The following is a 26,791-nucleotide window of genomic DNA, read 5'->3' as shown; positions in this document are numbered from 1 at the left end:
CTACCATTCAATCACAAATTCATTCACAAAATTACATCATTATGTATCTTTAACGAAAAATTAGCTTATTTTTTCAAGCACTGCTAACAAACTTGGCTTACCAACTTTTCGACTAACAAACATTTTAGTTGACATTGATCATGCTCATATAACATTGCAGTTTGTGAGCTTAATTTTCGCACAATTACTGTCTTTAGAGGTAGATTATGTCCACCTCAGAATCACTTTCTATATATGCCTCTATTACTCTTCCAGAAAGTGATTGAGTAATTTCATGTAAATGATTGAGCAAGGTGAAAAGAAAAACCCCACATATTTGGATGTTTTCATTGCATATGCTCTTTTGTTGGAAAATGTAGATATTGAAGATTATCTTTTCCATCTGCATGCATAAGAGACAGCAATATGCTGACAGCATCAGATAAGAAGACTTACACGAACTTGACTGAGTGGTGAACTTGGGGTAAAATAAAAAAGATCTTCAGAAAAAATTTCCTCACCCACCCATTTTCTTTAATCAAATCATGAAGCTTATCATTTCAGGCCAGTTTGTCTTGTTTAATGTACTTCAGGATTTTATAAAACATATACAATTTTGGGCTGCATGAAATTTAACAATTTTCCATAGAAACCTACGAGTCATTTCGACAAATGAATGTGATTAAGAAGTGAATTATTTTTATGACTATAGGCAAAATAGAATGAAATTGGAAAATGCATTATATTCACCTCAGGATATGCTCCGTTGACATGAATGACTGGTGATTCAATCATTTTTATGATATCACTGCAATATGCAGAAGACCTAGGAAAAAATGTTATTACTAGAGACTGGATTGTACACAATCGCATATTTTAGCACTTTTTATAGTTAGTGCATGAAATTTCGGAGAATAAAATCTTATATTTATTTCTAATAATTACATTGTACTAATGTTTTTATGAGATTTTTTTTACTCTTCTTTTGTTTCTTAATTGGATCATATTTAATTTTTTCAAAGAAATATTTCTATGCCAACTTTAATTTTTAGTCTTTATTGAAATCAATGATTGTTATACTGTATTTTCAACTCATAAATTATGATAACGACTATAAATAAGAAAATTCATCTTGCATATTTGTCATCATTTAATCATAACTTTTTAGCATTCAGTAAAAGAGTTTGCAAAGATGTCAGTTTTTATTTGACAAACCACTCAAAGATATATCAAGATTTTTTGATTTCATCGATAACTGCTTCCATAATGATAGCTTGTCTATGGATTTGAAATAATACCAAACAAGTATAATACTTATCACAAAAATGAGAAACTTTGCCTGGTTAAATTACAGATGACTCCCCAATTCGCATCCAAAGACCACTCAGATGCAGCAAATACAAAGGCGAACTCTTTGGACGACCAGACGTAAACATCACCCCTCCACGACTCATTCGTGTGAATTCTGACCACGAGGTCCTGATGACGGCTCTCCATTGAAGAGCTGAAACTCGTCGACCATTCGACCAATTGAATTTATTTGTCTTGAAAATGTGGCAATTTTTGTATAAAGTATAATACTTGTTTGGTTCTTAACTTCACATTCGCGTGAATCTAATTTTTCCATAACGAACAATATAAGAAATAAAAACTTTATCACAGGTGGAAAATCCTAAATGAATACTCTCGAATATCCTCTTTTCTTCATCAAGGAATTTTTTCCAAGCATTTTCATGAGGTCTGTAACTATGTAAGATTTTTCGTTGGCGGACCATAGCAAAAAGCTTTGAAGACCACATGTGGTCAGTGGGCCATGTGTTGAAGCTTCTTGGCTCCGAAGAACACATGAAAGAAAAAATGAATGAGTGGACAGCCTAAGTGAGCATAAACATTAAAAAGGTCATGTTGGAGCCCAGGAACCATTGTCGCCCGACAATGTTTTGTCCATTTTGGGCATTTGCCCAGCTCTGACGAGTTTTTAAAGTAGCCTATGGTTCAATCCTGGTCCTGTTTGGTATATGTGCAAAATTTGGCGATGATCGGCTGACGGCACAACTCACTAGGTAGTAAATTGCCCATGGCAATAGATCTGAGTTGTGCTCGGTTTAAAAAAAAGTATAAGTGAGCACGCACAAGTATCTGTTCGCCTTTTCAGGGGTGTAGTTGGCCCTGAGTTAATTTTAATGGACGATAACGCGAGGCCACATAGAGCTCTTCCGCTCGACGATTTTCTAGAGAGTGAGGATAATTGCGCCGGATGGATTGGCCAGCCAGATCTCCAGACCTTAACCCTATAGAGCATGTCTGGGACGTTCTGGGGAGGGCAATTGCAACTCCCCTCCGGGAACCATCCAGGGAATGAAAACAGCGTTGCTGAACGAGTGGGACCAATTACCACAGGAAATGATAAACTGCCTTATTTCAAGTATGAAATCACGCTGCGAGACCTGTGCTGTATATCTGTAAGAGGGAACCATACCCCCTATTAACCCATTTTTTTGTTTATTCTGCAACCGCTGTTTCATACCTTCCGACTCCAACGAGTGTTACGCACGATCATGCGTGTGTATTACAATTATTGAATGGTTATTTGTTTTGTATTGTATCATAAAAAAAATTTTAAATATCTCCCCTTAAAGTTTTCGAGAAAAGTGAAATTACTCTTCAAAATTATTTTCTCGGATAATTCAAAGTGCGACTATGGAAGATGGGAGGACGGGGTGGTGCTGAAGTACGAAGGAATAATACCCGCTCCCTGGGAAAGAATCGTTTCGTGGTACGTGAAAACAAAACTTTTTTCCGAAAAGCTGTGAATTTAATGCGCTGAGTGCATCATTGTACATACTATAGAGGAAAAATATAAGTATTTCTCTTTCTCCTTTAAAAGGTCGGGGTTACATTATAAAAGTTTGTTAAAAGAGCTTTTTTAAAATTTGAAAAATTCAACCAATAAGATTATCGGTTGCATTTGCACAAATGTAATTATCTGTAAATATGCTTTATTGGTTGGATTTTTTCAAGTTTTATAAAAGGGATTTTATCAAACTTTTATAGTGTAATCCTGGCCTAAGGTACATACAAGGCAGGTATAAAAGTATTTTGAGAAGTTTCCAAATCCACACAAAAAAAAAAAGAAGAAAAAAACGCTATTTGATGCAGAAAAATACGAAAATACACTATAGGAGCAAGATGTTAATTTTGGCGCCAAGTTCCCACCACTGGTAGTAGCATCATTTTCTGACAGGAATGATAGTTAGAACTTACCTAACTACTTTATTTCAATTTCATTGTAAATTTTTCGACAACACAACAACCTTCTTTTCCCATTTTTCTCAGCATATAAGAAGCAGGTGTGGCCACTGCAGTCCAACCAATCAGGTGACGTTATCTCTTGACTACGTTGCTCATCTGCAGTTTTCCGATGACCTGGTTGCTACAGTGTGGCCTTGAAATCCCTATAAAGAAATCTCTCTCTTCCCCCCCCCCCACCCCCACCGACACGCCTTTTCTTTTTTCAAGGACTTTCTTTCAGCATCAAGTACTTCAAGCTTAACAGGAAATATTCCAGAGTGAGGAAAAGTAGACTTTTTTTAGAAACAGCTGGAAGGATTTTAACGTGTTTTTAAGGGTCCTTAAAAAGGAAATGAAAATTAATGACTTTTTAAGGAGTTTTTACGCACCATACGAACCCTGCTATATATAAATAAACAATTCCTACCTTCCTAGTTCTGAAGGCGTTGTATATCCAATCTGATTGTTTATAATTACATGAAGACAGCCACCAACCCTGAAACCAGGAACTTGAGACATGGCAAGTGTTTCCATAATAACACCCTAAAAACAAAAAGATATTGGAATTAACATATTGAATGATAAAGAAAGCATAACTAAAAAATTAGTTTTTATAAATTCCATCAAAATTCTGAGAGCTTTAAGGGGTATTTGCTTCAAACCAAAATTGTTTGATAAACGATGAACATTAGATTTTGTACATGAAATATGAGCAACATAATGACGGTAAAATGGAACATATTCTTGTCTCTTAATGTATACAATAAATCATTTTAAATTTCTGACCAAAAGATTGAAATAGACTTGAAGCATGTCGCTGAGCAATATATTTTAGGTGCTTCATATTATTTGTACATATTTTGTAGTATAGTAATTCTTCACTAGTAGTACAGTAATACTGAATCATAAATTAGTCGTGCCTAATGAGATTCAACCCAATGCTCCTACGATTGCTCTGCAGCAATAGTCCTCTACTCCTTAGAAAATAAATCTAGTTTTATGGTTCACCAGTTATAGACCCAGTTTTAATCAAGCAGCATCACAGTTCATGTGATAAAATTCAAATATATTCTTTTGCCTGCGACTCCAATGTCGAATACGATTAGCTATATCATTCTGAACCCAACCCCTCACAGAGAAATATAATACCCTCAAAAATTGCCTTATCAAACTCAATTATAAGTCACAAGATTCAAAGATCTATAAGATACTAACAGGGTATCAAAAACTCGGGGATCAACACCCTTCACAGCTGAGGCTGCTGCTTCATCTTTAGTTGGGCAATGGATTGCTTGATTCAGAACCCCATCAATCATTACCTGACCATTTACGCCGGTTCCAGACCTCACTCTTCTTTTGCTTATCGAAATTGTTGGGTGTCAGACAAATTCCCACTGCTCCATATCATCTTGCCAGCAATGGACCAGTCAAGGGCATAGCCAGAAATAAATTTCGGGGGGGGGGGGGACCATTTACCATTTTTTTTAAAACGCACATTTCTGTTAATCTCCCCTCCATGACGATATCCCTTTTTACCATAGACGTACGCTGGGGGAGGGGGAAGAGAAGGGGGGCCGGTGCTCTCCTCTCCCTTCAAGAATTAAAAAAAATTAAATATCAGAAGAAACTATGTTAATTTTGTATGCTATTTTAACCCTTTAAGAGGCATTGACGTGATATCTCGCTTTCTTAAAAGCCTCTTATTTTAACATTGGCAAGCCAGATATTTTGCAAAGTTCATTTCTCAGTGGAACAGTTTTCCCTATACCCTTCTGCTGAAAGCAGAAGGTGTTAGCACCTGCTGAAAATCAGCAGAAAGCTTATTTCATTAAAAAAGACGGCATTTTGAATGGGGTTTAATGATTTCTGCTGTGCTGCCTGAAGGATCAAAGAATTTCTGTAATTTAAATGCTTTTTGAACGTTTATAATGCTCAAAATTTCTCCATTAGAAAATTTTTGTACCCTCTTTAGAAGTCGATCGCTGAATACTTCCCTGATTATTACGAAAATATCTTCTTTTTTTTTCTCTAGAAAGTTTCTTGCAAGCTGCGATCAATTATGCGAACCGTATTGTAGTAATTACATTAATTTTTTTCTAACTTCAAATACATAACCTTGAGCATTGTTATCTGTCAATAACAAGTTATGTACTGGTTACCTTATGTATACGGGTTATGTACTGTATATTTTTTTCCAATTTTTTGTGGAATAACCGTAATAATAATATCGTAATTCAGGTATTGGAAGAAAAATTACGATTTATCAAGCTGACAGAAACGAAGCTCATGGTGACAAATCTTATTTAAAAAAATCAAGAAGTTCAGTAATTTCTTACCTCAGAAATTTGTGCGTCTTGAGCTGTTGATGAATCTGTCAAGGATTTCTTTTGGGTTCAAATCTATGTCACGATGTATGGCTAAAAGGGCTAAGCCGGTAATTCTATTTTCACCAGTGGTATTTCTCAAATAGGTTTTTAGTCATCTAAGAGTAGAAAATGTCCTCTCTGGAGTAGCTGTAGAAATCGGCAGTACAGAAAGAATTTGCAGCAACGTATGGATATTAGGATAAAGATTTGCATCGCATTGTAAAAGGACTTCTATTGCGTTTCCCGGTCTCAAATTTTCATCAGTTTTAATCCATTTATTCCGCCATACAGAATACTCGGCATTGAGTGTTCTAGTTTCTGGAAGGACACTGTCATAAAATTCTTTGCATGCGGCGAGTTGTTTTCCACAATTTGAATTGATGTGACGAGGGAGAAATATTTGCATTGTGACTACCAATGATTTGTGAGTATTGAATCAATCTGTTATCTGAAATTTGTACATGGTTGACAAAAGGTAGGAACAAGTTTATTCGGAGTACTGCACGCAACATTTCCCCTCTGGGTCATCTTTGATGTTATTCTAGGCACCTTGATTTCTCTGTCCACCTCAGATAAATTTTGAAGCTTCGTTGAAAACTGCACTGAACTTTTCTGCCGCGTTATCCCTTAGTTGGTTCAGTGTGGACAAAATCAGATCGACGTGCTCCAGTGCTGAAAACAAATTACAGTTCACAGCCTGCAAAGTTTTAGACAGAGGCAGGGTCCAGGAGAAGATGAGATCAAGTATGCAAAGAGCAATCACAAACTGACCATTGGTGACAGCGCATAACAATTGATGGGAATTTTGGGCGGATTCACGGTTTTTCAATTCTTGCAAACTTTGTAGTGAGAGAACGATTGCAACGTACATCTCCCGAAATCGTAATAAAGCGTCATGTTTACAAATCCAACGAGTTTAACACATAGATATCAAAGTTTTTTGTTTCGAAGCAGGAATTAATTCCTTAATGTTTCCCTGTAAAACTTAGTTGTTTTTTGGAGAAGATCGAAAATATGTTCCAACTGACTGCCCTGTGCCTATGCAATTTTGTATCGCTGGAATCATGCAGGAATTGCTTAACGCTAGATTCAGGCAATGTGCTCGATATGGACATACAATGCTAGGGGATATTCTTTTTTAATGAAGGCTTGGGCTCCATGTATATAACCGCTCATAGCTGCAGCATCATCGTACCCTTGTCCAACCAGATAATCGCAGTTTATGCCTACACATTTCAGATTCTGTAGAATCAAATGTGAAAGACCATGGCCCGTAACATCCGTGGCAGGCGCAGAAAGGAGAAAGTCTCCTCGTATTTTTTTTTCCTCTTTAGCAAAATATAGCGCACATAGACTCAGTTGTTCTGTTCCAGAAATGTCAGTGGTTTCATCACACAAAACCGAAAAATACTGCGACGAATTTATTTTCAGTACTATCTCTTCTTGAAGGAATGTGGCACAGAGCTCTACTATCTCATTCTGGATCATGGGACTGATATACTGGGAATTCCTTGGCCCATGTTCCAGATGTTTCATTAAAACAGTATCACCAGCATCCACACGGAAACGCAAAATTAATCAAAAATTTCCATCATTCACATCTGTTTCTTGTGTAACATTTCCAGAGTCACATTTTCCTCGGAGGGCAATTTGTTGACGACCGCATAAGATCACGGTTTCGATGATAGATTTCACTGTTTCTCTTATATTTAAGTTCTGTTTGCTTCTTTTAATGCTGAGTTGATTTGCAACATCGTCTTGTTGGCCTTCAGCGACTCTTAAAAAGCAGTCTGCATATTCGCTAGATGCTTGGTGGTAGCGAGTTTTGGTACGATTTAAAAAATCCTCTCGAGCGTCCTTCCACCTCGAATAGGGCTTTTTAACCAGGGTACCAAGTCGCTGATGCCCTCCTTTGCCACAATTTTCATGGGAAAACACAACACACAGTTTTCAAAATGCTCCTTGAAGATGTTTCGAATAAGCTAACCACTTGAATTGTTTGAGCCAAGAGTATTGAAACTTTAATTTTCTTTTGCCAACCTGGTGTGGTGGAAATGAGTAATTTTCAGGTGGATTCCAACAATTCAGCAGTAATTTTTCGCGTGAAAAATCATTTAATGATGAATCGATATAGTGTCCAATGTCCCATTCAGCGGAAGCCTCGGCAGCTACAACAGGTGAAATTTCAGGCTCATTTTTCCTTTCGTTTGTAGGAATCGCTTCATTCAAAACCAGCGCATCATTGCTCTGCGCTGATGCACTATCAGAATCAAGCCGTGGTTTTTTAAAATACTTAGTTATATCCATTTGAAAAATCAAGGAAAAACGTTAAACTGATGAATAGCGACAGAATCGAACTGACAGAGATGGTTTGCTAAAGAAACTCAAATTATTATAATACTACGGTAACCATGAACCGAAGAGCTTCGAATTCTGATAGGACAGGATGAAAAAATACGAAATTCTACAGGCAACATTCATTCGCCCACCCTGTTCTTTTCATGCACATTTTGTCATATGGTTCCAATTATTGCTGGACACTGGACTTTTTTTTTATCCTCCTTCTCCCTCCTTGACTAGAACAAAATTTTAACGATAAAAAAGGAAAAAGCCGGGTATTGTTAAGATACGCGGTGCACTATTGATCCCCCCCTCTAGGTGCCTAGGGGGCACGAATGTGTTTTTTCGTGGTGGCGGACGCAAATCTTCGAATTCATAATCAAAGACGGCTATATAATTCATACTATTGTAAGAAAGCAACTGGTGGCGCCCGCGAGCATGGTTTTGAAGTCCACTACTATAGTCGTGAGTTTAATTTTCAACTTCCTTCCACCATTTACTCTAGGGCGCGGTAGCCCGGTTGATAAGATGCTCCCCTAAAGTACCAAAGGATGTTTAGAGGTGTCGCGAGTTTGATACCCGGTTCATCCTTGTCAGAAAACTTTCCTGACACAGGGGTACAACAAAAAACGGCGACTTGACCACAGCAAAAAATTGCTACCGCAGGGAGTCCCCCATCGAGGGGTTAGCACGCCAAACTCTCGATGAGTATAAAAACAAGCCTGCCGTTCGGAATCGGCAATAAATTGTAGGTCCCGGTCTAATTAGCCCTCGTGTGCAGAAAATGACCGTGGTGCGACAAAAATTATCAATGATCAACCATTTACTCTATAAATGGTCTATGTTCTGCAGATCCAACACTTGTCGTTCCAACAAAGCGATTGGCATTGATGATGGCCTGTTTTCTTGACGTGTATTGAAATGGTACTCCTCCAGGAGGGGGGGGGGGAAGAGAGTTTCTTCTTTGAATAGGGTGCTGGCTTTGTGATACATGCCGAAATACATTGCCTCTGTCCCTAGGGTAGGGACTAAAAAGGCCTGAATTTCAGGGAGCCACGTAGTCTCCAATCGGTTTAAAAAAAACCAGTTGAAAAGAACATTTAAAACTGTAGGAAAAAGTTGCAAACATTTTGGCGGGGGGAGCCGGTCCCCCTGGTTCCCCCCCCCCTGCCTACGCCCTCGGGACCAGTGGAGACGTCCCATCAACCATTCAAGTAGTCACTTTGATGCCCCAACAATCACTGTTGCACTGAGACACTGTTACTTGTTCTTTTGGGGTTGTGCACAAAAGGCCATTTTATAAGAAATTTTTACTGGTGGGTCACTTTGGGAAAAAAGACACTGAAGGAAGAATCGACTCTAGTCAGAAGCGTATACAGGGGGGAGGCATAGGGTATCATTCTACCCCATCCCTGAGACAATCAAAAATTAAAATATTCTTGAATATTTTCATTAAAAAAATATCGAATGAAAATGCCTTTTTATGCTACCTTAACCAATTTTTGTTTATTTAATACCATGCTTTTTGATGATTTGAAACGCAAATTCTTTGAAAGATTACTTGAGGCCCTTCTCAGAATCCTGTGCCCCCCTTGAAAGAGTGTGTTCGTAAAAATGTGAATATCAGGCTAAAATGACAAATTTTATGAATTTAACCTTTTCTGCACTTACTACAGTAAAACCTTGATAAGTCGTCACCTAAAGTTATCGAAAAGTTATTAAGGCTTAAGCAGAGTTTTAATGTGCAATGTTATGAAAATCGTATAAATTCGAAGTAATATGATATTTATTAAAGTATGAATCAAAATAACAATACTAATAAAATTTATAGATTGCGAAACAAAAAATAACAATTTTTTATCTTTTTTTATCTCTTATTATTTAAATTATTGTGGTGAAATGTACTGCACACTTTGATTTATACTAGTAATTTTTAATTTAGACTGACAGAGCAACTGTTTGAATAGGTAGCTTTTATTAGGATTAGTCCGTGGATCAATTACGATATATGGTTTTATTACAGAAACACACATCACTACAAACTACACAACACACACAAGGACGGTTACAAGAGGAATGAGAACAAACAGTACACTGATCAGAGTATAACAACACACTAACAGTTAGTGTAAATAACAACAGTGAAATATGTCGGTGTAAATAATGTCTGATAGATGGCAGCACCTATAACGTATGTTGTTCATAGGCCTATCTGGGCCCATTGGATTTCCCACTATCAGCCCATATGGCGCTGAGAATGGGGCAAAATTCTAATGCTGGTCTGGTCTGGACCTATGACGTATGTTGTTATACTCTGATCAGTGTACTGTTTGTTCTCATTCCTCTTGTAACCGTCCTTGTGTGTGTTGTGTAGTTTGTAGTAATGTGTGCTTGCTTCTGTAATAAAACTATATTTATACAAAAATTGCCACGTTTTTAAGACAAACGTTTTTTTTTGTCTTAAAAACGTGGCAATTTTTGTATAAATTAAAACCAGGCAAAGTTACTCATTTTTTTGTGATAATAAAACTATATATCGTAATTTATCCACGGACTCATCCTAACACTAACACCCCCCCTTTAATTCAGTCTGTCTGAATTATCTTAGTGGAAATCAGGTGACAAGTCCCAGTTCTTAGCAAAGCTTTTGATGAGCTGGTCTTGGCAGTCCTTTCGTAAGTATGTCTGCAATCATATCTTGACTCTGGACATATTCAAGGAGTATGTCCCCTTCTCTGATCTTGGATCTAATATGATGATGCCTTACATCAATATGTTTGGTGCGAGCATGGAATTTTGGGTTCTCTGCAGATTTTATTGCAGATTTATTGTCACAATAAATCACACACAGTGGATTTCTGATGTCCTTTCAATTTCAGCTCACACATTATTCCTCTCAACCAGGCACATTCCTGAGCTGCTGAACTTGAAAGACTTTATTCAGCTTCGGTTGAACTGAGAGCGACGGAGTGTTGCTGTTTTGACATCCAGGTGACAGCTCCTCCTGACATCATGAATGCATATCCAGATATGGACCTTCTGGTGTCCAAACAATTTTCCCAATCTGCATCAGCATATGCAGAAAGCTCAGAGCGATCAGCTTCATACATCATTTTCATGGAAACAGTTGACTTGATGTACTGAAGAACACGCTTCAGTGCAGTCCAGTGAGATTTCCCAGGATTTTTGTTGAACTTGCTTAGATGACCAATAGCAAAAGCTATCTCAGGCCTCGTTGAATATGCGGCGAAGATGAGAGAGCCAACTAATTCTCTGTAAGGTACATTGGACATCTCTTTTTTTTCAGATTCGGTCTTCGGTTCATCATTCTTGGATAGACTGAGTCCTACTTCAAGAGGAGTGGCAACACCATGACAATCAGACATGCCAAAAGGGATGAGAACATCTTTCAGATATTTTTCTTGATCAATGAAAATTTTTCTGTTCTTTCGATAACGAATGATCCTCATACCTAAACAATGGTTCACTTCACCAAGGTCTTTCATCTTAAACTTTTTGACAAGGGCAGCTTTGAGATCACCAGTAGCAGATTTATCATCACTGAAAATTAGAATGTCATCCACATATATTCCCACAATGATTGTTTTCCCCCCCTTCGATCTTGAAGTACACACAAGAATCATATTTGGACAGAGTGAACTCAAGGTCGAGAAGAACATCATGTAGTAACATATACCATGAACGACTGGCTTGCTTCAAACCATAGACAGATTTCAAAAGACGACAAATGGATCCAGATGGAAGCTTGACATACAGGTCTTCATCCAACCTCGGATGGAGGAAGGCTGTCGCAACATCAATGTGATGAACATCCCAGTCATATTTAGCAGCAAGGGCAAGCAAAAGTCTGATTGAGGTTGTTCGGATGACTGGTGAGAAGGTTTCATCATAATCAAGGCCATAGCTTTGGGAGCATCCACGAGCAACCAAACGGGCTTTGTACCGTTCAATAGAACCATCAGCAGTCTGCTTAATCTTGAATACCCATTTCATGGAAATGGCTTTCCGACCTGGAGGAAGTTCAGCTGGAATCCATGTTTGATTATCAGCATGCGATTTCAGTTCCTCGTCAATGGCCCTTTTCCAATGTTCAGCATCCTTGCTGTTCAGAGCTTCAGTCAATGATTCAGGTGTACTTTCACACAATGAAGCTTGGAAGGATACAAAATCATCATTAAAGATACGAATGTTTTGTTGTCGTGTACGTTGAGGATAGCGATCAGATCTAATCGGAACATTTGGCAAAACATCAGGTGTCCTCACAGTATCGGAAGGAGAAGACTGTTCTGAACTGTTTTCCAATGATGTTTCAGTCTCTAGAGAAGGCTCAGAGATAGTAACGGTTGAAAATTGCGTATCAGCTGCATTTTCAGGTGACGGAAATGGATCATGGCTTGGTGAATCCATTTTGCCAAATGGAAACTGGTCTTAAAAAACTTCACATCTCTAACAATTTGCACCTCTTCTGTTTGGGGGTTGTAAATGCGATAACCCTTGGTTTCATCGCTGTAGCCAAGAAGGACACCATCCCAAGCTTTAGGATCCAACTTCTTTCTTTCACACTGGGGGATATGAACCATGGCTCGACATCCAAAAATACGAAGATGCAATATGCTAGGTTTTCGTCCAGACCACAGTTCTTGGGGAATGCATTGTTTTAGAGCTTGTGTAGGAGATCAGTTGCGAATGTAGGTAGCTGTCAAGACAAACTGAAGGCAAACGATGTCACAGAAAAATAATAAAATTCTGGCTTGCACCAAATACGTTTTGAATGGATTTCCAAATCTCAGGAAGTATCAGCATCCAACGAATCTCTCTCTTTCAGAGCACATAGTGATGCAACTGATCAAGCCACTTGAGAGCAAGGGCAGAAATGCTTCAACCAACACTTCCTTCACTACACTGAAGCTGGCTCAAATACTAAAAGCCAAAAAATACGGGCTTAGTAGAGACGGTAAGAGGAAATCGAAGAGCAATATTATCTGACGCAATAAAGGTAGTGAAACTACAGTTGTATGGAACAATGATGCCACAGTTACAATTAATCAAGGAAAGAACCATATAAGCTTTTCATTATTCAGCACGCTTCATCTGGCAGTCGATATTGGCAGTAGTAGTCCCAAAAAGCTTCCACACAAACAGAGACTTTCACACTACAATTCAAAAGTATAATGATCATTGTTGTAGCGATTAATTGCCCAGAAAATATTCAGGGAAGATAGCATTATTGACGTTTTCTACAACATCCTGGACCTCTATAAAAAATGCCTGTATTTTGTAGAGCAGTACAGAAGGCCAGAACTGTTTTTCGAAAGCAGTTCGTCTAAAATCTTATTGAAGAGCTGCGTTCATCATACGCATTGCCCTTACGCAAAAGTGCAAGAATAATGGGAAAAAAAATGCTCAATCATCATAAATTTCACTTATCAGTAAGAAATCAATACTTATTTCACAGAATCATATTATACACTTTCTCATGCTTAATTCAACATGCTTATTTTACATCTTTGTCAAATTATAGAATAACTGAAAAATGTTTTTGGACTGAATAGAGTAAATAATGTATACTAAATCATATTTTTAATGAATTACATCATTTTTTAGCTATTTTGAAGCTCATTTTACATTCATAAACAAATATAATTTTCCATTATGAATATGCAATTGAGCAACATTGAATAACAGTAGGGGGAAACTCCAGGAATTAAAATAAATTCCTGTTTTCGCTATGAAACACAGTTTTTTCCAATGTGGGTCAATTTGACCAAGTCTGCGGTTCTAGGTATATCGAAAGTGCGCGGTTCCAGCGTTAAACAAAAAAAATATATATACAAAAAAAAAATAAATATAAAAATAATATACATACAAAAAAAAAGAATTATTTTGAGATAAAGGAAAAAAACTGAATTTTACGAGAGTGAAATAGAACCTATGCAGCGGGTCGTCATCGTGAGGAACTCACTGTTAGGTTTATTTATTTTTTATGCAAATTAAAGGAACTCAACCGTAACCGGATCGATCACGATCCGATATGTAAATCATGACGCGATCGCACATGTTTGTAAAGTGAATATATGAACTGTTTGGGATCCTGTTTTTTGTGTGGTTCTTGTCTTAGTGTTATGATTGCGTTGTTTCATCAGTTATGTTAGACGTAATATGGACTTTAGTTTTCAATGATTTCTAGTGGAGATCAATATGCTGTCGTTAAATAAATCCGTTACTTTGCCGATCATTATTCTCGTATTCTTTCCATCTGTACTCGCGCATAACCACACTTTGCCAACACTCACAAGCCAATAGAAAACTTTGTAATCACATTTAACAATAAACGCTTCAACTCTATTGGCTTCAGGTCCATTCACGGTAAAAACAGCCAGTTCTTCCCTCTTCACAAGGAATTTGATATGCGTACCGCTTTCAAATACATAAAAACACTAAAAATTACTATTTGCAACTATAATCACTATAGCCACAATCTCAATCTCATCAATGAGGAAGACTGCCAATGCAACAGACAAGAATTCAAAGAATTTGTAGATAGTTTTCATGGACACATCATTACAGGCAACCTTGGCATAATAAAAAAAAATAGTAAACTCAAAGAAATCATGTCAAAACGTGCAAAAAATTCAGACATCAAAACAATTTTACTATGAACACAATCATAGACAATCTCTCAAAAGAAATAAATATTTTCATCTTGAAAATTGCTAGGAAATATAGCTGGCCTATTGAAGGCTTCAGAGAATGGAAAATCAAGTTCTTAAAGGATGTAAAAGCCTCCTTTTGGAAACAGAGCAACACACACAAAAAAAAATTCTTTATGAATGCATCTCTGCGTACAAGCCTAAGAAACCTCAAACAGTCATTTATATACACTACAACTGACAAAGCTAGTAATAACTTCTGCATCGTGTGCAAATTTTTCTTCAAAAAACTATTTCTCCTGGAATATGCAGATATCAACACCTATTCGCTCATAAACAATAGCTCTAACATAAAAAGAATTCTTGCATTTGGCAAAAAACTTTAAATTAAACATGACTCGCATTTCCATATCTTTTTGCCACAGTTAAATTCCATAAGCGACCAATAAAATTCAGATTTGTAACATTTGAAACAGGAAAATACAACAATGCTGCAGCAAAAACGTTTTCCAGACTGTTTTCCAGTGGCGAAGCCCCTGGCGTGCGTTCATTCATTCATGTAGGTTATTATTTAATCGTTATTTCTTATTTGTAGGACTGATTTTTTTCCCCTGCATCATATACATATAAAATTTTGAAAAGTCAATTTTTTCAGACAAGAAAGTTGAAATTTTTCATTTCACGCTGTTTTCAATTATAATATCTATGTTGAGGATAAAAATTCATGTTATACACCAAATTAATAAGAGTGATAATTTTAGGATGTACACCTTCAAAAAGATTTATTCCATAGAAAATGGGTGGAACGACAAAACTGTTTATTTGGGGGGGGGGAAAGAGTTTAAATATTTTGGTAAACAATGACGACTCCTTATCAACATAAATATTTAGATTTCAAATCAGTAAATTATTGGTTTATTTCATGAGTGCTGAAATGATGTGCATTCAACATAGCTGATAGACGACAAGCTAATTTAGGAAGGTTTTTTTCATGTGACCTTTCTCTTTATCTCCTGCCAACGACCGAGGCATCATGTTGGCCGGATAAAACAAAGCATTTCATTTAACACACAGTTTAAAGTGGTCAAATGCACTGAAAAGCAATTCATCATGAACCAGGGAAGTAGAGAAGCCACAAGAGGTAGACCGACTGAATCATACCTTATCAATATTCTGACAAGAACCCAGGGAACAGACACACTGCCAAGTTCTGCTGTTGACACACCCGCCATGGCTCCCACATGGGGAAGAGGGGCCGACAGGGCCAGTGAGATGACCTTTTTATTTTTTTTCCTTCAAGATATGTCCCATAGGAGAAAGCAGAGGACATTTTAACATCAGTTGTGTCAATTTGTATGCATATCGTTGTTTAAATTTGTTGCATACGCCAATGCAGCCGTGGTTCTCAACCTTTTCTCACAGAGTTCTTTTTAACATATTATTTCAATGGCGAGCCTTGCACACAAGCGTCCTTTTATTTATTTATCAGATTCACAGATTTATTTTATTGCCCTGGAGCAACGGCAGAGCCTATGGGAAGAGCCCTAGCCCCCAAGGGCTCCGCGGAGCACTGATTGACAACCACCATTATACAGTATTTCTATAGAAATATAACAAATAAAAAAAAAAGCAATATATATATATATATATATATATATATATATATATATATATTTTGATATTTTAATATGGGGGACCCCCCCCCCCCTGCGTAGTACATCTATGTGAGCACCCATGGGTTGGAAATACTTCCAATGCCCCTGAATGAAAATATAGCAAATTAATGAGCGTTATCTCAATATCAACGAAAATAGACATGGTGCCTTCTATATATACACAGTATCTTAACTGCTGTTATATCAATCCTTTTATTTCATGGAGCATTGTGTTGTCTACGTTTTGAAAAACATAACTTTAGAGACCAGTGGTTCTTACACCAAGAGATGCAACACATATGTGCATGTCAATGCCTGAGCGAGACACATATAGCGTGAAGCATGTGGAGAAACAAATTTCGAAATTTCGCTGCTTTTCTGAAAGTAGGCAGTGTTCATCTAAAACGAAATTATTCACGTCTATTATCATCCTGTGAAAGCAAAGTTGATGCATGGCAACACTACGTTCCCTATCTCTCAGATCATGTTGTTAGCTAGTTTGTGCTATTTTTAACTATATTGAGTTGTGGGTCTCCAGGCACCGATAAAAAAGGTGGCAGCAACAGATATACTATGGTACAGCAAATAAATAATTGAATAATGGGAACGTAAATAAGAATGGTTGTCTATGGATGGTAGACATGTTTTTTGAGGGTTTAAAGTAAGTGGCGTCATGTCGATGAAAGAAGCTTTGTCCAAGCCGGTGAGAACAGTCCCAATTAAAAGAAATACAATCACAGAACTACGTAAGTAGATGGGGCAATCACCATTCAATAGTGAATCTCTTAGTTACTGTCATTACTGAATGGAGAATCACATGGACAAAGAAATCACGGATGGATCTGCAATGCCAATGTTATGAATAAAAATTTAAAAATGAATAGAAACTTAGAGATAACAGGTAAAGTATCAAATAAAATGAAATGGGCGGAGTTTTCTAAGGGACTGGGACGTCCATTATGAAATCTTAAATGACAGGTAAATATCTGGATAGGAGTTAGAGTAACAGAGAAGTAAGAATGAAGAGTGGGACATACAAATATCAGGACCGGAGTGTGTGAAGCTTGGGAAATCTTGGGAGGCTTGAGACGCAATGCTGCTATGAATTCTAAGTGGATGGGGTCTCCCAATGAAGTCTCCCTTACTTCTCTCTCTTATAGTGTGAGTTTACTATACCTTACTCCCTTACTCTCTCTTATACGTGACTTATAGTGTAGGTTCTCGGTAGTAGGGCCAATGGAAGTGTAATGAAATCATGTCATATAATATTTTTGAATTTTGTTATGAATTTAAATGTTTTGGGGGCCAACAGCATCTTTTTTCAGCATCTCGTGCATGACTACTTTGTGTGAAATTTTTGCCTGGGTTATACCTTATATACACTGCTGGCCATCCAAATTGCAACACCAAGAAAGACAAGAGATATCGCAACAATATTTATTTTGTAGATAACATGTTGACCAAGCATCAAATGATTAAATTTATAGACTTCTGTGAAGTGTGGTTCCTGCCAAAATCAGTAGCCAGAGTAGCCGCCATTGTTGGAGATCACCGCTGCCACACGCCTCGGCATTGATTCAAAGAGACTTTGGATGTGTTCTTGGGGTACAGCAGACCAAGCAGCTTCCACGCATTGCCAAAGTTGATCTGGTGTGGCAGCTGGGGATGTAATCTGGGTCAATCGTTGAGCAACCATGGACCACATGTTTTCTATCGGCGAAAGATCCGGAGAGCGAGCTGGCCAGGGAAGCAATTCAATCTGGCGATTGACGAAGAACCTTTGGACAATGCGTGCCACGTGTGGTCGCGCATTATCCTGTTGAAATATGGCTGTGGGCAAGCCCTGAAGGTAAGGAAGGACAACTGGCTCCAACACCTCGGAGATGTAGCGCTGGCTTTTTAAAGTACCGGCAATGCGTACTAGAGGAGTGCGAGAGTGATATCCAATACCACCCCATACCATAATACCCGGTGCAGGAGCAGTGTGGCGGTGCATAACGCAGCTGTTCAGCATCCTCTCTCCACGGTGTCTCCAGACTCGAATCTGACCATCGTGGTGTTGCAGACAGAAGCGTGACTCGTCAGTAAAGACAATTTCATTCCATTGTGCCGTCCACATCCTTCATTCATCGCACTATTGGCGGCGGAGACGTCTGTGGTTCTCCGTCAAGGGTAGACGAAGCAATGGACGTCTTGCGGACAGACCACTCTGCTGTAAACGGCGTCGAATGGTACGCGCAGACACTGGATGATGCGGTACAGACTGAATGTGCTGTGCTATGGTTCGTGATGTGGCTGAGCGATCCGTCACTGACATACGCACAATACGCCTGTCATCACGTGAAGTGGTGCACTGAGGTGGATGCGATCGAACACGTCGGTCCGTCGTACCCTCCTGCATCCAACGATCACATATCCGCATTACAGTTGTTTGGTTTCGTCCAACACGACTACCGATTTCCCAGGAAGGTAATCCACAATCTCGGTAGGCCACTATCCTTCCTCTGTCGAACTCGGATACTTGATCAAAAGATGATCGCTGTTTTCTACGAGGCATAATTGATCGTTTTTTTGAAAAAACCACAAGAAAAACACAATTGCCGTACTTCAAATCGTCGAAATCTCCAAGCCTTAAATAGCGCTTTGAAGTGGCGCCACAGGCGCGCGTGATGTGCGTCTGCGCTGAAATTCTAATCATTTGCATATCTCACCTCCGCTAATGCATGTTGTAAATTTCATATTATTTGCATGCTTCCTTCAGGGTGTTGCATTTACGGTGGCCAGCAGTGTATATATATATATATATATACACACACACAACACAAAGCAATAGAAAAAGGAGAAAGGTATTTTGCTAAGTACTTACGAGAACAGTCTGAAACCCGAACGAGTTAATATATTCACGTTTAAATGGGGCTGGAAGGAGTGGGGGGAGACTAGTTGATAATTAATACAGGGAGTTGGGGAAAAATTTTTAAAAAGCATTTCTTTTGTTCTCAATGCTCTAAATACCCAAGTTTCATATTATGGCCTCTGAAATGCACCAATAAACTTAAAACTGTGCAAAAAATAGGCATTTACGGCAGAAAAAGAATTTTTTTCCGAAAAATTTGAAAAGAGACAAAAATAGGCATTTATGAACATATATTAATAACATATTTATTTATTTATTCAATATTGTTTGACAGAGGTTTATAAAAGAGGATGTGGAAATTATGTATGGTGAAAATGACAGTTGATGGTACATGAAAATTCAGAAATCTTAGTATAATCTAAAATATTTGATGGTAGGTTGTTCCAATTGATAATAGTTCTTGGGAAGAAACTGAATTTGTGACAATCTGAAGAGGCAAAGATGGGCTGTAATTTTTGGCAGTGATTGAGTCTAACAGAGAAATGTGAGGGTTTAATTAGAATAGTGGAAGTGTTGATATTAAAAAACCCTAGAGGATTTTGAAAAGAAAAGTTGAGCGAGAAATAAGTCTAAGGGAGGAGAACCCTTGAGTTCCGATATGGAGACACATCAAGTCCAACAGTTAAAAATGAAGCGAGTGGACTTATTTTGGATAAATTCTAATTTGTCTATGTTGGTTTGAGTATGGGGATCCCAGATCTCACAGGCATAAGAGAGAATAGGGAGAATATATGTCTGGTAGCACAAGAGACGGACATGACGGGTGGAGTATTTTAGGTTACAGCGAAGGAAAAAGAGTTTATGGAGACATTTATTAAACGTATAATCAATGTGGAGATTCCAGCGGAGATTGGAAAAGATTATTATGGCCATGTATTTATAGTAAGAAACCCCAGAGATCAAAGAATTGTTTATCGAGTAAGGGAAATCGTGGGGAATTCTTTTACGGGTAACTTTCATGAAAACTGTTTTTGAGAAGTTGAGGGGCAGATTAAAGGTTGAGCACCATTCGGAAATAATGTTGAGGTTGTGTTGGAGAGATTTTTGGTCGGAAAGATTGGACACTGTTTTGTAGATGAAAATCATCAGCGAAGAGTTTGACATGGCAGTTTAAATTCCCCCCCCCCCTTTTCTTCCTCCCTTGAAATGTGAAGTTTTGCTCGCGAAATGTAAGTGTTCACTACTTGCCAAGCCTATCCTGATCCTGGAGTTTGTCACCATGGCTGGAGCGGAGCACGTGTCTATCTCAACCGAGAAGGTTCCCGAGAGTTCAGTTCAATCTTGAATAAGTCACCTGCTTTGCTTCATGTATCCATTGGACTTAAGAACTGTTCCTGTTACGTTTAGAGGATTCGAAATGCTGACCCCTGAGTGACAGAACATCGAGTCACACGGAATTTGAAGGTATGTGAGATTTTCTCCTGTTTTCCTCTCTCATTCACCATTTTTTGTTCGTGGCGGTTCTAGAAATTAATATTTTTTGGTATCAAAATTCTTTGAGGTTACATCCAACTCCCCCTTTGAAGTTTTTGTTTTTTAGGTTGTTTAAGCATAAAAGTTCTTTAAGGTGTCTTAATTCTAATGACCTCATTGACAATGCACATTTATGGTTTGACTGAGTATGTTGAAGTTTTGCTGTCTAAAGTAAAAATTTGTTTAATGATTATGTTGAAAAAGCAATTTCCTACGTGGAGAGACTGTGTTTGAACTCGTTCAATATCAGCATTATGAAGTAGCTAAATGTCTCTAAATGGTGTTATTGTAATGATAAGATATCTCTTTGAAAGAAAAGTAATTCAAATTTAATGTTATTTAACTATTATAACTGTGTGTGTGAATTGTATTAATTTGGTTCTAGTGAATTCTTTTTATTTGTTATTCATGTGGTAAATTTTCATTGAGATGGTAAACTCTAGCACTCTCCGCAGATAATGGTTATTTTGTGCACGAAGGAAACCATGCTCTGTAATGCCCTATTCTGATCACTGGCATAAGAGTTTAAATATCCCCATGTTAAGGAGCATAATGCTCATGGTTCTCATAATTGTAATTGTATTTGTTGGTAATTTGCATCACAACATTTTTTTTTTGTTGTTACTGGGACGATTCATAAATAATAATATTGGTGTGGTGAAATAGTTAATACCACATTGATGCTTTAACTATCAAAAATATAAAGAAGGGAAATATAAAGTAAGCCACACCACATCGGTGCCGTGTTTCATCAAGTTCAACATTGGTGCCGTACGTATAACCACAAATAGAACAAAGGCCTCCACCCATTTAAGAAGATGAACATTTAGTCCGAGATTTGAGAGTTTTAGGAGAAGTTAATTGTGGGGCACCCTGTCAAATGCTTTAGAAAAATCTAGGAAAATGATAACTGATTGGAGGTTTCTGTCAATGGTGTCTGATAAGTCATGTATGAAGAGTGTTAACTGGGTAGATACAGATAACGATGATGTTGGTTGGAATAGAGAAAGTTAGTCAAGTCGAGGTGGGTACAGATTTCCTTAGAAATTATGTGTTCAAAGAGCTTGCAGCAAGAGGTGTTTGCGAAAGGTCTAAAATTAAGAGGGGGGGGGGGGGGACATTGAACCGGATTTATGGATGGGAATTATCTGATTAATTTTCCAGTCAGAGGGAAGGTTAGATGTGTTCAGTGAGACGTTGAAAATAATGAGGAGATAGTTATAATTTCATCTGCGCAGAATTTGAGGATATGATTTGGGATCCTATCAGGGCCAAACTTTGTCACTGTCAGGGAAAATATCATGAAAGTATCCTGGAGCATAGCCAACCCTCGGGTCAGCATTTTATAACATTGTCACAAGCATCCCCTATTCTGATATTGCAATCAAAGTTTGAATATAGATGATTTCTGTAGAAAAAGAAAAAAAAAAACCGTGTTCAAAGATACGTATCCCTGAAGAGTATTTTGATTTAACCTGAAAAATAATTTAATTTTTATACCCTTCATCAAACTTAGTGATATCTAATTAAAATCAGGAAACCATATGAACATTTAGAAAGTCTGGCATTGCCTGACCAAATCCGAAGAGTTGGCAGGTTTGTGTATGTCTCAGCAGTGCTGCCTGAAAATAAATGGCAGTTCAAGGGCTTAATTTTGACCTAATTTTTAATAAATTTCTCATTACCCCTTTGGATCAGTCAAGATCATCATTTGTTCTGGAGTCATTTCTCAAATCAATTTCCATTTATCACACATCAATTTTTGTTAGCTTTGTAGTGAAATTTTTTCAGATATTTTTCAACATTTCTGTGAATGTGAAAGTAACATCAAAATAAACGCACAATCTGGTGACGTGTAATTTCATTATACGAGGAAATTTGTACGAGAAAGGAACCTATCTTAAACGAAATCAAAATATAATATGTTCAATGATTAGTGCTTTTATTTGCACCTTTATAAAACAGAAAACTGTTTAAAATAAAATATTATTTCAGTCTATTAACGTTCTATTTCGTACAGGTTTCACTGTATTGTTTCACCAGCTAGAGCCTCTTGGAAACCCCAGGCTGTTTTATTTGCTGTCTTTATTCAAAGTGTAATGTCAATGACATCGCAACAGCAGTTCTCAGTGCACTTTTTTCAATGATTAGATGTGACTGTGAACAGAAAACTGGGTTTTCCAACAAATTTGCTAATCAGAGCAAATAACTTTGACTCCCCTCTTCCACTGGAAATCAGATAGCTCCTGAATTCTGTCCATCTCTGGTTTTTTAGTTGTGAAATGATTCAAGTCAAAACATGATTTTGATGTTACCAATGAGATCAAATAATTGAAACGAATTATTGAAAATTTTCACTATTTCTGTTTTGCATAAATTTGCAGTTTCATTAATTAATTCTAAAGCTACTTCTCTCATTAATTTCATTATTTTACAAATTACACGTAACAAATAATTATTTTAATGTTTATATTTATTTATTCACTAATTTTAGAGAATAAAAAACTTGAAATTTATTGCTTTAAATCAAAATTTTTATTAGTTCTAAAGTAAATTTCAAATTTATTTGCTAAAATAATTAAAATTAACTTTATGCGCTAATTTTTATTTTGTTCGTTCCTATTTTGTGTGGTAACAGTATTTTGCTGATCAGCAGTAATCAATAGAACCTTCACACCATCCAAACTTTGTTTTTCTTCAAACCAATCTGAGTTCCATAGACATGCTACCCTCCCCACCATCATCAATCCAACGTAATTCCATTCTGGTTTTGAGGGAAAGGAAAACTTATATCATTTCCATTTCTCCTTTTCACTTTTTATGAATGAAGCAAAAGGAAAGCATTTCCGTTACACTTTCTACCAAGTGGATTTGAAAATGTGCTCCCTCCCTGTAAGTTTCACTTCAGTAATAAAACAACTCTAAATTACCGTAGCCAATCAATTTTTGTAACTAGTTCCTTTAACTAGCAGAAAATATAGAAGTTAGTTTCAAAAATTGTTTTCTATAGTAATTGGAGTAAAAGAAAAGATAATTTCTATAGTATTGAGAGTATTTCCCATCGCTCCATAGCTGAGTGAGGTCATCTCAGAAACTATAGATGAAATCTATAGCAGTGCAATTCCATTGAGAATGACAATATTTAATTTACAATATTAAACTAATTCATAAACAAGCATTGCTGTATTGTATCCAATATATTGTTACCTGCCCTGCAAAAGAGGCATCTCCATGAATTTGAACAGCTAATATTTTTGTGTCAGATGCAGAGCATTCAGCACTGAAATAATCCCCAAGTTTATTATTTGCAAGCATACTGCGAACTTTCCCAACCACCACAGGTACTGCAGCCTACAAGAAAAAAAAATTAAATTTCTGCAAAACAAAGTACCCTTATGAAAATGGTTTATAGCGTGCTATAGAGTTCTACAGAAAATTTTATAGAATTTAGGAATCACTCTTTATAGAAATTTATTTCCATAGAAATCTCTATAGGATTAAAAAATTAGGACTTCATAGTTCTATTAAATAAATAAATAATAATGAATAAATTTCAATAATGTTCCAAAATTATCGAAAATGTGTGTGTGTGTGTGGATGCCTCATGAAAATTCATTTCTCTACATAAAGCTGTAGAAAATTCCGCAAGTGATGAATGTAATTCTAGAAATTTTGTTATAATTACATAAATATTATTGTTACTATTTATTCGTATTTGATTACAACACATTTAATAAAAAAAATCCTTTTCATGAAAAAATATTTTTATTATTTCCAAGAAACAAAAAATAAAAATTATACTGCACATGAAAAGTGTACGTAAAATATGGAAAAATATGTAACAATTTTAGAAAATCATATCAATGAAGATGATAGTCCGTTTTTCCTAGTTCATGGTCTTTTGCTTTACATATGTGCAAACCAAGAATGATGTCATAACCTGCTCTGATCCAGTCCTAATGTAATATAGCATGCGTGCCGCTCTGTCGCGAGATGGCGCTGTTGTAGGGCGATGCTGAGAATTCCGAAAAAGACAGTATATGCTTTCCTGATTCAAAAGACGGCGGCTTACATTTTATTACAGAGGGTGTCATAATATAGCTTCTTCATACACTCAATATCATCCTGTTCATGCATTCTGATGGAGTTCCTGTTAATTCGTTAGAAGAACGAAGATTGCTGGGACATTATTCCCTTTGCTAACGCAACTTGAGAAGAAGACGTGACTAAACTTAAGGAAAATGACAACCTTGCCGGCAAAGAAGAAATTGTTAAGTACAACGGAGACTATCATTTTGTGATGGTTTTGGAAGTCGAAATTTGGTTTTTTTTTACATTTTACAACTGGGATTTTTGTTTAAAAAATAAATAGGCATACTTGCCAACTGCTATGATTTAATCATATATAGTAAGATTTTAGCAAGTTAGTAAAATTTATATGCTTTTGTTTCTAAAGCTATGATTTTTTTACTGAATCACTAATATTGACGTTTCTCTGCCCACGTCGCAAACCGGTCAACATCACTCTCTGGAACCAGTGGTCGATCCTTTAGCCTCCATTCGATACATCAATATTTTCTTGAAATTCGCATGCCATCCTAACCCTTTATAGTTTCATAAATTATACAACGTTTCATTTTTTTTTTATACGGGTCGAATTTTCTAAATGGAAATAGCGCCAAAAATTGAGTTCATAATTCTTGCATTTTTAATATATCTAAAAAAGGATTGAAGCTACAATCACATTTTTCACAAAAAGCGAAAGTAGCAGTAGCCAGCCACATTTGCATTGTGTACAGGATGTATAAAACTAGTAGTCATTCATCAATTATTAACACTGTAGCTTTTTTTCCATTTTCTAAAGGAATTTTACCTAGCTTAAACCCTGATTTACAATAATTGACCATTATTTTCCGAAGTTCAAGTATAGCAAAATTTTTTTTTATTGTATATTAAATAATTATTCTGGATAGACAATTTTCAGGATTTTCACCAAAAAATATTAGACTTGATATAGTTTGATATATATTGATTATTATTGATCTTCGTGGTTTCATTGTGGATAATTTTAACTTGAACGTAGAATTTTAATGATAAATTTTTGAAAATTATATCCAAATTCAATTTTCATAAAATAATGATTCTGGTTTTTATCATTTCTTTACTATATTCATGAATTTTAACATTTTTATATTTTTAAAAGTTGAGTAGGGGAAGGGTGGGCATAGTGGCCACGTTGAGGGAAAATACTATTTTTTGATAGGAAAACATTATACAAAACTTCACTTGTTTTTTTTCCAAGTTGGTTCAGGTATTTAGGTTTATGCAAAAAACATTACTTTGATTTTACTTTGGTTACTTATAAGGAAAACAATTTCCTCCAAGCCTACCAAATGGCAAAGTGATGGCCACTGGGTGCCCATTCTGCCCGATATAAAACAAATAACTATTTAGCTGCATTTGAAAGAATATGAATGTGTGTTTTCACTCATGAGAGCAATACAAAAGTTGTGAAACTTTTTTTTAGTTCATTTTAAACTCATTTTTTAACTCAAATTGTTAGAATTATTAGCATTTAAAAATATTTCACCGCATTTTACTAGCTATTCCCTTTTAATCAACTTATTTGCTTGAATTTTTTTTACTCTAATTTAAATAAACTAAGCATACTTCAACTGTAGAAATGAAACATCAGATTCATGACAAGGCTTCTTAAGATATTTCTTAGAAGAAACTAAAGTACAAAAGTTTTTTTCTTCTTCTTTTAACATTTCAAAATACATATCATAATTTAGTGCAATTCTAGAATGTTCTAAAAAATTAGTAATTGTGAATGAAGTGTGGTTTTAATTTGAATTTTCAGTTAGTTTTATTTAAAAATCATTTGCATTTTTTAATTGGGTAAATTGATGCACATTTACAGTTTAGTTTTTAATTAGTTTAGAAACATCAACTAAAAAAGAAAATATAAAATAATTCAGAAAACTGAGGTCATAATTTTTGTTTTTTAAGTCGTAAACGCTTGCATATTTTTAAAGTTCTTAAGTCAGAAAAATCAAAGCCCTAGTCAGACACTACCAAGTCTGCTGTTTTGAACTAAGC

At 36.5% G+C, this 26,791-nt stretch overlaps 1 protein-coding gene across 3 annotated transcripts in view; it reads right to left on the bottom strand.

The window, feature by feature from the left end:
- The window catches only part of LOC149088343 (2-oxoadipate dehydrogenase complex component E1), an 846,788-nt gene that overhangs the window by 325,838 nt on the left and 494,159 nt on the right, over positions 1 to 26,791 (bottom strand). For 2 of the 3 annotated variants that reach the window (XM_089247246.1, XM_089247241.1), the window contains exons 9-11: positions 23,897 to 24,040; positions 3,698 to 3,813; positions 730 to 805 (exon numbers count right to left, since the gene is read on the bottom strand). In XM_089247246.1, coding sequence (XP_089103372.1) covers positions 730 to 805; positions 3,698 to 3,813; positions 23,897 to 24,040 — 336 coding nt within the window. The remainder of the gene's footprint in view (positions 1 to 729; positions 806 to 3,697; positions 3,814 to 23,896; positions 24,041 to 26,791) is intronic. The other variant, XM_089247249.1, reaches the window with a different exon arrangement.

Source organism: Pholcus phalangioides, unplaced genomic scaffold, assembly GCF_987345545.1.
Source record: "Pholcus phalangioides strain wild (caught in Gottingen) unplaced genomic scaffold, Ppha-v1.0 ptg000003l_1, whole genome shotgun sequence".
Taxonomy (NCBI): domain Eukaryota; kingdom Metazoa; phylum Arthropoda; class Arachnida; order Araneae; family Pholcidae; genus Pholcus; species Pholcus phalangioides.
The sequence above is the reverse complement of the archived record's forward strand: the minus strand, read 5'-3'. Positions and strand labels throughout refer to the sequence as shown.